We start from the raw sequence: 12,040 nt of genomic DNA on the forward strand, positions 1-12,040 counted from the left end.
ACCTGTATGTGTATCTGTGTACCACGTGTGTTCTTGAGTCCTGCAGGACAGGTGTTGGATCCCCCTGGAACTGGAGTTACAGATGGTTGTGAGCCACCATATAGGTGCTGGGGACCAAACCTGGGTCCTCTGGTAGCACAGCCAGTGATCTTAACCACTAAACCATCTCTCCTGCCCCTAAGCTGTTTAACAGTGCTTCCTCACTAGCTCCCTCCCCAAAGCTCTGTAGACCTAGGGTCACTGCCATTTCCTCACTCCAGCAATGTATCCTACTGGGACATTTAATTTGTAACCCAGATTCCCAGGGAGAGCAGCTCAAGGCCATTTTCTTGGGCAAGGTCATTTAATTCCTTTACCCTATTTCCTCCTTTGTGAAACAGACAGTTCTCATCTACTTGGTGCAATCTACTTGGTAAGAAATTTACAAAATGGGGAAAAAAGTATAAGCGGCCTGTAATTGTATGGGGATTGGAGATAAGAAGTCAGCTGTATATAGGAAAGCAAGAGCTTTAACAGACACCATCATACCCATCATCTTCTTCTACTCTATGATGGACTGAAAACTGATTTCTGCAACCAGGAGGGTTAGGAACATAGGTCCCTCCTTAATGAAGGAATACAAAGTACTAAAGGAATACTTCTAGAGCCTGCCTGAAGAGAAAGTTTGCTTCCAACAGGCTAATGGTGTGGCTTTGGGCACATTACTGAACTTCTCTGCCTATCTGTCGTGGGTTTTGTTACCTCATAAGGGCATCTGAGTGTTTGACACCTAGCACAAAAAAATGGACCCTATTAGCATCAGCTTGTGTTAAACACTGGGACCAGTAAAAGAGCTTCTTGTGGCAGGAGACAGATCAGAGTGATCTGCCTTGGTACTTGAGTTAAAAGACCTGTCCAGGGGCATCTAGAGAAAAGGTCACTGCACCCTCCAACTTACTCCAGAGCAGGCCCAGACTTTCTGGTCTCCTCCTCCAAAGTTCCAATTAGAGAAAGGGGTAGATGCCAAATGAAATCCCAAGTCCTTTGCTTGACTTTGTTTCAAAACTTTCAAGGGTGGGGGGGGAGTGTGGCTCAGCATGAGGCTCTTGCCTAGGTTGCTATTGGCTGAGTGCATCCCTACCTCAGTACAAATATAAAAAAAAACTTACATTAAAAAAAACAAACAAACAAGAACAACTAATTTTCAAGGCTTGGAGATAATCTCCTAGTGTCAGAAACACAAAAGGCCCAAACATTTATGGCCAGTCTTTTTGGAAAGAACCACACCCAGGTCAAACAAGGCACAATGGATGACTTGGACATCCCCCACCCCCTTACATTCCAGTGTTGGGAGAACTTGGTGGCTAGGGTATGTTAGGGGTTGGGAAATTACCAGAGGTAATATGCCAGCCCGAAGAAAGGTAGGAAAACCGGTTTGGGACTCAGAGTTACCTACCCTATGCAGGTCTTTCCTTGGCTGGAACCTTCGGGCCCCAGTAAGGGAGAGCCATGAGGGGAGGGGCTGGGCTCTGAAAGAAGGACATGCCCTCACCTTTGGACTGGAGTGGGGGAGTGGCCCTGCACAATGAGCTACCAATTCATGGGAGTGCAATGTTTCCTAGTAACTTCACCTTCCTGTCACTGTCCTCAAAGGTGAAGACTAGCAGACTTGAAAATGCCAATCCCTTGAACTACTTAAAGAACTCCCTATGAAGATAAAACAAGGGTGCCTTGTATGCCTCTCCATCTCCAACCTGGCCCACAGCAGTCCCAACACTTTATCATTCTCATCTACCCCGGCAAGAACTTTAACTAGCTTCGGTGGATTGGTCATCAGGTGCACAAGGCCTGACCTGCCCCTTCAGACTCCTGGCTCCCTCTCTACTGGTCCAGGACCCGAGCTTCTCACTAACACCAAAGGAGCTTAAGGCTAGGGTTCCTGGAGTCTATCAAAAGATATAACACTAAAGACCCTCCCTCCTCAGAATTCTCAAACATTTATGCGGGTGTCACTGCCTGCCATTCACCCCAGTCACGGCCATTTGCTCAAACTTTGCTTCCATGTCCCACTACAACAGGAACCAAGGGGAACCTGGAAAGGATGTGTCCCCCAAGACAGACGCAAGCCCAGACCATGAAGGATGCATCCTTGGCTGTTAAAACATTCACTCCCACAAAAGGGGAGTGGACAGATTTATTGAATTCAAACTGGGAAGGGAGCACCTGGATGGCTGGACTCTGGGCCCAGCCCCAGGCCCCTCTGCCCAGGATGGGGGCCTGCAGAGGATGAGGCACAAGGCCTGCAGCTGCCCAGATTGGAGGTGCCTGCTGTCACTCCCCAAGAGGGCCTCTTGGGGATCTCCAATCTGGAAAGAAAACCAAGGGCCAAAGACTGGGCCAGAGAAAGGGAATTAGGGAGGTGGAAAGCAGGCAGAGGCAGGCTAAGTTACACTGTGCTTCTTCAGGCAGCCTAGAGGTGCAGGAGGGGGCGGGGGGAAGCTAGTTTTGTGGGCGCCTAGGCTGGACCTTCCTCTGGAGCCCTTTCCAGAATGGCTTTGGGATCCCCCCCACCAAAGACCTGGTTGGGTGGCAAAGGGAGAGGCACTCTCTGGCCAAGAGCTTCCAGGGCCTGTCCCTGGCTGCTGCTGTGGTCTAGCCCACTGATGGCATGGTGTGGTAGCACCGGACAGCTCCCCACCTACCCAGTGCCCTGAGCCCAGGGACTAATAGGGAGGAAACAGGATTCTGAGAAAGAGGCAATAGCAGAGAGGCAGACCTCAGCCCCTGGGTCTGTCTCAGGGCCAGGCGAAGCATTACTGAAGGCCCGGGGACTCCTCCAGCCATCTCCAGCAGCTGCCAGAGTTCTCTGCCTTGGGCAGGTGCTGCCCATCTGGGCTGGAGCACAGCTAGGTCCAGCAGCTCAGCTTTGATGTCCAAGACCCCGAACTCCCGCCTGCCTGGCGTGGTTCTTCCTAGTCACATGGACCAGATCATGTTCCAAGTGTAGGATATGACTCTGAACACGGTCATCAATGGGAAAGGAGGTCAGGTACCTCTTGACCATGGCAAAGTAGGCCATGGCCTCCCCAAAGCTGGGTACAGGGACCTCATCACCATCCTCATCATCATCCTCATCTTCTTCATCTTCCTCATCCTCCTCTTCATCTTCCTCCTCTTCATCACTGTCTGAGTCAGAGTCCTCGCCACCTTCCAGGAAATGGAGGGTGGGACACTGGGCCTCTTCCTGGACACTGTAACCCCCAAAACCACCACTGGCCTCCACTACTCCCTGGGCCCAGTCTTCAGCCTCTAAACCCTCAGAGGAGCTTTCTTCCTCCTCTTCCTCCTCCTCCTCCTCTTCATCACTGTCATCGACCTCACCCTCCTCTTCTACCTCCTCTTCCTCTCCCACCTCTTCTCCTTCCCCTCCTTCTTCCTCCTCCCCTTCTTCTTCCTCTTCCTCCTCCTCCTCTTCCCCTTCACCCTCTTCTTCTTCTTCCTCCTCCTCCTCTTCTTCCTCCTCCTCTTCCTCTCCCTCACTCTTGAAGGAAGTGGTAATAGTGGCATTAAGGCCACCTCCAAAACCGGCCTCGCGAAAACAAGTTGCTATGTCCGAGGGCTCCACCGCTTGCCAGGCCGCAGCCACAAAGTGTAGGGCCTCCACTAGGCCCAGCTGCAGGCCTGAGGGATCCTGACCCTCGAGTGCCGCCATGGCCTTGAGCAACATAGCCTGGCGGTAGTGGCCCTTCACCTGTTGGACCACTCCTCGCTCCAATGGATGCACGGTGCCAGGAGGGAAGAAGGCCAGCTGCACGTGCCGCAGGCCCGACGTGTCCAAGGACTGGGCAGCCAGACGGCCGGCCAGCAGAAGGACCCGACGAGATTCTGCAGCCATTCGGGTGTCCAGCGCTTTCAAGTACTTAGCCAGGGCCTGGGTGGTGACTCCACCCTTAGAGTTGGCAGTGTAGTCGCAGGGCAGACCACCTTGGCCTGCTCGGGGCTTGGCGGACTTGCCTGCCACCAGCGGGGGAAGCTTCTCGCTGCCATCAGCGTTGGCGCACAGCAAAACGCTAAGGCGCTGGGTGGCCTGGCGAGCCGGTCCGTCACCTCCCCACAGCCCCGAGGCCTGGTCGGACAGAAAGTCGTACCACAGGCTGGTCTCGGTGGCGCTGAACACGTCCTGCGAGGCGTAGCCCTCGGCCACCGACGGCGGCTGCTCCTCCCGCGTGCGCCAGCCTGGTGTACTGCCCCCGCTGCCCTCCGAGGGCACCGCGGCTGGGCCGGCAGGTGCCGCTGGGGCCCGGGGGGTAGAGCTTCGCGCCCGGGAGCGGGTCACGCCGCTGCAGGCCACTACACCGTGGCGCCGGCGGAAGCGATCCAGCCAGCCGTTGGAAGCCGTGAAGTCGTCCATGCCCAGTTCCTCCGCTATCCGTAGCGCCTTCTCTTTCAGGATGATGCCCTTGACCGGCAGGCCCGCGGCGCGGATCTGCTGGAACCAAGCGATGAGAAGCCCCTCCAGCTTGTCGTACGGGGACAGCTTGTTGGTTTTGCGGCAGGTGGAGGCCACTCCGTACTTGCGCTCCGACGCCAGGATGGCGCGCTTGTTCTTCAGGATGGTGCTCAGCGTGGACGGCGGGATGTTGAAGCGCCGCGCGATCTCGCCCTTGCGTAGGTCCGGGTTCTCCTCCACCTCCTGGATGATCCGCGACTTCTCCCGGAACGTCAGCTGCCGCCGCTTGGGGCCCATCCCGGCGCGCCCTCCGCCCCGGGGCCCGGCACCGCCGTCGCCGCCCCGGGGCGGGGGGCCCGGGCCCGCGGCGGGGGGCACCTGGCGGCCTCTCCGCGCGCCCCGCCCGAGACAAAGCGGCTCGCGGGGCGGCGGCGGGCGGTGGCAAGCGGCGCGGGCGGCGCGGGCGGCAGGACGTGCCCAGCGGGGAGCGCGGCGCGGCGCGGGGCGGAGCGCGCGCGGGATCTCGCGGGAAGCGCGGGGACGCTGGGCGCCGCCTCCCCTACCCCGCGACGCTGCCCCGACCCGCCGCCGGGGGCGCTGAGGTCCGGACCGTGCGCCTCGGCCACGCGCGGGAAAGGTCATCTGCGGAGACAAAACGCACAGACACCTGGACAGTGGCACAAAGGACGTTTTGATGCTCTCGCTTCTGCTCTTTGCTCCAGACGCGGCCAGCTGGCATCAGGCTGCTTAGACTGCGTTTTAACTGGCTGGCGTCAAGCGATTAGGATTTTCACTGTGTGTAAACACCACTGCCTATATGCTTCTTTTTAAGTAATTGTCTTTATGCATGTGTATGAATGCCTGTGTGTATGCACACCTGCATGCAGATGCCCGAGCGGACCAGAAGAGGGTGTCGGACTAGAGTAGGATTACAAGTGGATGTGAGTTGCTATGTGGGTGCTGGGAACCAGACTCGGGTTCTCAGCCAGAGCAGCCAGTACTCTTTAAATGCCGGGTCTTTCCCCCTAATATGTATTTTAATGGTGTGAGTTGTTCCAAATGTGAGAAGGCCAATCTATGGTTACACATTTAGGTTATTGTAAAGATAACATGGAATTTAAATCCATTTGATGGTGCTAAAGATGTTTTAAAATGTCTAGTAATCCACAATCCAAAAACACTAATAACATCAGGTATCAGTGGGTTTTTTTTCCATGCACGTCGTCATAAATTCAACTACAAAAATATGTATGTACATATACATATGTACAGATGAATTTTTTTCTTTTGGTTTTTTGAGACAGGGTTTCTTTGTTTAACAGTCCTGGCTGTTCAGGAATTCACTCTGTAGCCCAGGCTGGCCTCAAACTCGCCTGCCTTCCCAAGTACTGAGATTAAAGGCATTCGCCAACCATCGCCTGGCTTGTACAAATAAATCTAAAAACTTCTTCCTGCAGCACCAAACACATGAAAGTGATGAGCCCTTAAGACTGTGTGTGCATTGTAGTGTTTTGCTTGCCTGTTTGTTTATGAGCAGTGTCTTGCTATGTAGCCTTGGCTGACCTGGAATTCTGAGCCGACTAGGTTGGTCTCAAACTCATGGAGATTCACCTGCCTTTTGCCTTCTCAGTGCTGGGACTAAAAAGCATGTGCCACCACACCAGACAACCCAAGAAACACGCATACACACATAGCCCTACAATAACAGAAATCAAAATAAACATGCAAAGGACCAGTAAGGTGAAAAATGCCCAAACATTTTTCAAGCAAAATGAGACAAAAAGCCTACAAAAATATTGTTGAGTTCATTTTGTGTTGCTGAACTACTCCTGGGCATGGAGTCTGCCCTGGAATGTGATTGATATACCCAGTGACACTCCATTGAAGAAAACTGCTTTTCCCTCTGCCAGTGGATGTCAATTGCAGACAGCGTCTTGGTTTGGGGTGAGACCTGTGCCCACCTCCCCCTCTCAGTGCTGGGACCTGGTCTGACTGGAATCTGTGCAGGCCTTGTGCATGCTGCCATAGTCTCTGTGAGTTCATATGTGCGTTAGTCCTGTTGTGTCTGGAGAACACTGTTCCCTTGGAATCGTCTGCCACCTCTGGCTCATAAAATCCTTTCACCTCTTCTTCTGAATAGATCTTTGAGCCCTCGGGGGAGGCTTCTGATGAAGACATGATGAGTCAAGTTGCCATGTTTTTGAAAGTCTTGAAGATCAGCATCCCAGAATGGCAGGCTGAGGAGCTAGGGCCAGAGGAAGCTTCATGTCAAGAGACAAAGAGAACCAAGGACAGTGTCCTGGGAGCTTCCAGGTTAAGGGCTCTAGAAATTACCGACAACACACTCATGAGGAACTTGTTAAAGACAAAATTGGAAATCAGTCAGTGTGGTGTTCTGCAAGGCCAGGGAAGACAGTGTGACTCTCTGCTCTTTTGATACACATTTCTCTTTCCATGTGTGTGTTGGATCCTGAGATTCTCAGCCTTTGTCCACATTTTTCACTCTGGTCTTTTCCCCTGTGTGTGCCACAAAGATCAAACTTAGGGCCTTATGCATGCCAATCACATGTTCCACTCCAACCCTATTTTCCTGATGTTTAAGAATGCTACAAGTAGCCGGGCAGTGGTGGCACACACCTTTAATACCAGCATTGGGAGGCAGAGACAGGCTGATTTCTGTGAGTTCGAGGCCAGCCTGGTCTACAGAGTGAGTTCCAGGACAGCCAGGGCTACACAATGCAACCTTCTCTCTAAAAAATCAAATCAGAACAAAACCAAACCCTCTCCATGTGCTCTGAACATAAATCTTTGATAAGTACTGCACCATTTCCCTTCAGTTGCTACTTGTCTTTGCTCAGAATATCTTTAGATAGGAAACTACTTGTAATCTCCAAGTAGGTAGCTCTGGCTATATTTTGCTTTATTGCTTCTGATTTTGTGTCTCATGTAGAGGCCTTTATTAACCAAGATATAAAAACCATTCTTCTAAGCTAAGTATAGTGGCAAACACCTTTAATCCCAGCACTTAGGAGACAGAGGCAGGTGGATCTCTGAGTTAAAGGCCAGCCTTATCTACAGAGTGAGTTCCAAGACAGCCAGGACTACACAGAGAAATCCTGTCTCAGAAAAACAAACAAATAAAAGCATTCTTCTAATCTCAAGGTTCAGAATAAAATATGAGAAACTTTCTCCTATAGGATCAATGCTTAGTTGTGGTGTAAAGGTAAATGTAGAGCCATATGCCAAGGACACCATCCTAGCATCTTCAGGGAACTTTGGCTACATTTTGGAGTTTTTATACATTTGTACATATGACTCCCTGCCTCCTCGTATATGTTGACTTATAATCAGTGGATATTTGGTGACTGGTCTATGGATGGACCTTTTCCCCTATGTTGTTGAATTTTTCAAGTCACTTTGCCTGCCTGCCTTCCTTCTTCCTTTACTTTTCTCTTTTTTGTTTTATTTTGCAATACTAAGGACTGAACCCAAGGCCTTACACATGCTAGGCAAGCATTCTGCCTCTAAACACCACCCCCCTTTATTCTTAACTATTTGAGATAGAATCTTTCTAAGTTGCACAGGCTGGCTTTGAACTTGTGATCCTCCTGCCTCAGTGTTCAGAGTACTTAAGACTACAGATACATACCACCATGCCTAGCCAAAGTTTTCTTTTACAAGAAATACTACTCTTGGGCTGAAACAATGGCTCAATAGCTAACTAAGAACACTTGTTCTTCCCAAAGACCCAGGTTCAGTTCCCATCACCTACATGTCAGCTACCAACTGCCTTTAACTAGTTCCAGGGGGCCCAAATCCCTTTTCTGGTCTCTGTGGGCACTGCATGTGGTGCACCGACATACATACAGTCAAAGCATCCATATACATAAAATAAAATACTACCCTTTAAAATGAAAAAAGAGAGCTAAGCATGGTGGTGGAGGCCTGTAATCTTAGTTGGGAGGCAGAAGCAGCTGGATCAGGAATGTGGGGCCAGCTTCAGCTACACAGCAAGTCTGAGTCCCACCTAGGCTACACAAAAAATAAAATCATCCCAGATGTAGTGATGCAAACTTTTAATTCCAGCATTTGGGAGGAAGAGGCAAGTGCATCTCCATGAGTTCAAGACCAGTCTGATCTACAAAGTGAGTTCCAGCATAGCCAGGGCTCCATAGTGAAACTTGTCTCAAACAAATAAAACACACACAAAGAAACATTTAAGTGGAAAATAAAATAAAATAGAACACACATGCATATTTGCATATTTACTTACACACATACAAACTAAAAAGGAAAGAAGAAGGAAAGGTCACTGATGGGCATGAAGGATGGAGTAGATAAGAATAATGGGTATGAAACTTATTCTGCATCTCCAGGGAGCCTGGACTAACAGAAGAGCAGGTGGACTGTGAGTTCCCTAGTAATCTGACAGGGGAAAGATGGAGCTTACAGAAGGAGGTGGGGATCCCAGAGCGCCACATAGATGACAGAAGAAAAGTCATTTCAGAGAGGGTAAAGATAACACCTGTATACTCTTATAAGATCAGGTAGACCAGATGTCTGGAAATGGCTATGCCAGAAGCATATGTGTGTGGCTGTGTAAGTACCATTCTGTGTGGCACAAGGAGGGCCCTGAAAGGGAGTAGAGCAGATGATATTAGTGGGATGGAAGATATCTAGCCATAGAGGTATTACTAGACTTCCAAAGCACCTAGACCTGAGAGTCCTAAAAGGAATGTTCAATTTGCCTGTGGTCTCTCAGCTAACAAAACTATGGTGTAGTTCATATACTGTAACTGTACAATTTACCCAGCGTATACAGCTTACAGAAACGTGCAGCCACCAGTGCAAGTCAGGTTTGAATGTTTTCCTCACCTTAAAAGAAGATGAAAAAGCCGGGCGGTGATGGTGCACGCCTTTAATCACAGCACTCGGGAGGCAGAGCCAGGTGGATCTCTGTGAGTTCAAGGCCAGCCTGGTCTATAGGCACCAAAACTACACAGAGAAAACCTGTCTCAAAAAACCAGAAAAAAAAAAAAAGAAAAAAAATGTCTAATGCTACTACTGGAAAAAAATTTTTTGTCTTTCTTGTTGTTGTTGAGACAGGATGCTGGTCTTGAAATAGGTGTGTAGTTGAGGTTGATTTTAAACTCCGGGTCCTTCTGCTTCTACTTTCCAAGTGTTAGGATTACATGTATGATCTACCTATAATCAAAGAAAAATTTTCTTTTTTTCAATTTTAATTTATTTTTTAATTACACTCATGATAGTTATTAATTACACTCATGGTATTAATTATATTTGTAGTATTCATTGATTACATTTGCAGTATTCATTCAATAATTATATTTATGATATTCATTACATTAATTGTATTGATTTATTAATTCATGATACTACTGTCCATTTGTGGGGTTTCTCCATCACACAGATCAGAGATTCTGTGCTTAGGAAATCATTGTTCTTTGTTCCTTTCTTCTTTATCTTGAGATAACGTCTAATCTTTCTGTCTCTATGAATTTGTACATCAAAGAAAAAAATTCTAGGTATTTTTCCATACATATTTTGTTACTGCTGGTTGGGTTTTGTTGTTGTTTTTGTGGTTTGTTTTGTTTTGTTTGAGGCAAGGTCTCACTGTGTAGGTCTGGCTAGCCTGGAACTCTGTATAGAACAGGCTGACCTTGAACTCACAGAAATCTGAGTGTTGTGACTGACGTCATGTGCCACAATCCCTGGCTTTGTTTTTGTTTTTTGAGTTAGAGACTCAGTATTTAGTCCAAGATACCCTCACTCTTATTATTCTCCAGCCTTAGCCTCCCAAACGACAAATACTGCTTTTTATTTGTTTGCTTAGATTTACTTATCTTGTGTGTATTGTCTTAGCCACTGTTCTCTCTTGCTGTGGAGAGACACCATGACCATGGCAACTCTTATAAAGGAAAGCATTTAATTGGGACTTGCCTGCAGTTTCAGAGGTTTAGTCCACTACCGTCATGGTGAGGAGCATTGTGACACTGAGGCAGACATGGTACAGAAGCATCTGAGAGTTCTCCAGTCAGCAGGAAGAGAGAGAGCCATTGGGCCTGGCTTGGGCTTTTGAAACCTCAAAACCCGTGCCCAGTGGCACACTTCCTCCAACAAGGCCACACCTCCTCCAGCAAATAGTGCCATTCTCAAGCATTCAGATATATGAGCCTATTGGGGCCATATTATTCAAACCACTACATGAATGAATGCTTTGATCACATGTATGTCTGCATCATGCCTAGTTGTCTGTGTGGGTCAGTAGAGGGCAGTGGATCCCCTGGAATGGGAGTTACAGACAGTTGTGAGCTGCTATGTAGATAATGGGAATCAAACCTGGGTCTTCCACAGTGGGCTGGTCCCTCCCACATCAATCATCAATCAACAAAATGCCCCTAAGACTTGCCTACAGGCCAATCTGATAGAAGCATTCTCTAATTGGGTTTCCTCTTCCCAGATGACTCTAGCCTGTGTCAAGTTGACAACAAAATTAACCAGCACAATAATATTTTTAGTGCATTACATGAAATACAATACTAAAGTCAAAAATATAAAAATAAAAATTACATATTTTTACTGTATTTATTTATGTTTTTACTGTGTTATGAACTGCTTCTAGGCCTTTATACATACTAGGTAAATGGCCTACCACTGAGACACACGTCAAGCACCTTTTTTACTTTTTGTTGTTGGTAGTTTCAGTTCTTTTGAGACAGGGTCTCACTCTACAGCCCAGGCTGGCCTCAAACTCTCAGTGATCCTCATTCCTCACCCCTCCCCTACCACGAGTCCACAACCGAGGCGAGCTTCCCTTTTGCTTTTTGAATGTGGCTTCTAGGAAATGTTTAATTCTGTTTGTGGCTGTTGTCCATGTCTGCCACCACATTTCCTTTGGATAAGTACGAATCATCTTCAGGGGACAGTGCAAGAAAAGAGCATTCTCGCCGAGCAGTGGTGGCGCACGCCTTTAATCCCAGCACTCGGGAGGCAGAGCCAGGTGGATCTCTGTGAGTTTGAGGCCAGCCTGGTCTACAGAGCGAGATCCAGGACAGTCACCAAAACAACACAGAGAAACCCTGTCTCAAAAAACCAAAAAAAGGGGTTGGGGATTTAGCTCAGTGGTAGAGTGCTTACCTAGCAAGCGCAAGGCCCTGGGTTCAATCCTCAGCTCAAAACAAAACAAAACAAAACAAAACAAAACAAAACAAAACAAAACTGGAGAGCTGGCTCAAAGGTTAAGAGCACTGACTGCTCTTCCAGAGGTCCTGAGTTCAATTCCCAGTAACCACATGGGATCTGGTGCCCTCTTCTGCATACATAAAAAAAAAAAAAAAATCTTAGAAGAAGAGCATTCTCACAATGCTGTTTCTTTCTTTCTTTTTTTTTTAAAAAAAAGATTTATTTATTTATTATGTATACAGAAGAGGGCGCCAGATCTCATTACAGATGGTTGTGAGCCACCATGTGGTTGCTGGGAATTGAACTCAGGACCTCTGGAAGAGCAGTCGGTGCTCTTAACCTCTGAGCCATCTATCCAGCACCCACAATGCTGTTTCTGAAGATTTGGGGCGTGTGTGTGTGTGTGTG

The 12,040-nt window shown here is 48.5% G+C and overlaps 2 protein-coding genes across 2 annotated transcripts in view; both read right to left on the bottom strand.

Moving 5' to 3' along the window:
• The window catches only part of Spef1 (sperm flagellar 1), a 4,458-nt gene extending 4,359 nt beyond the window's left edge, over positions 1–99 (bottom strand). The window contains exon 1 of the mRNA XM_036184367.1: positions 1–99. This exon is cut by the window's left edge and continues 645 nt beyond it. The gene's annotated coding sequence lies outside the window, so the exon portion shown is untranslated.
• Positions 100–2,128: 2,029 nt separating this feature from the next.
• On the bottom strand, positions 2,129–4,918 carry Cenpb (centromere protein B). The gene has a single exon (XM_036184368.1). The coding sequence runs from the start codon at positions 4,724–4,726 to the stop codon at positions 2,900–2,902; it is 1,827 nt and encodes a 608-aa protein (XP_036040261.1). The 5' UTR covers positions 4,727–4,918; the 3' UTR covers positions 2,129–2,899.
• Between the last annotated feature and the right edge of the window lie 7,122 nt (positions 4,919–12,040).

This window comes from Onychomys torridus, chromosome 4 (genome assembly GCF_903995425.1).
Source record: "Onychomys torridus chromosome 4, mOncTor1.1, whole genome shotgun sequence".
Lineage (NCBI taxonomy): Eukaryota > Metazoa > Chordata > Mammalia > Rodentia > Cricetidae > Onychomys > Onychomys torridus.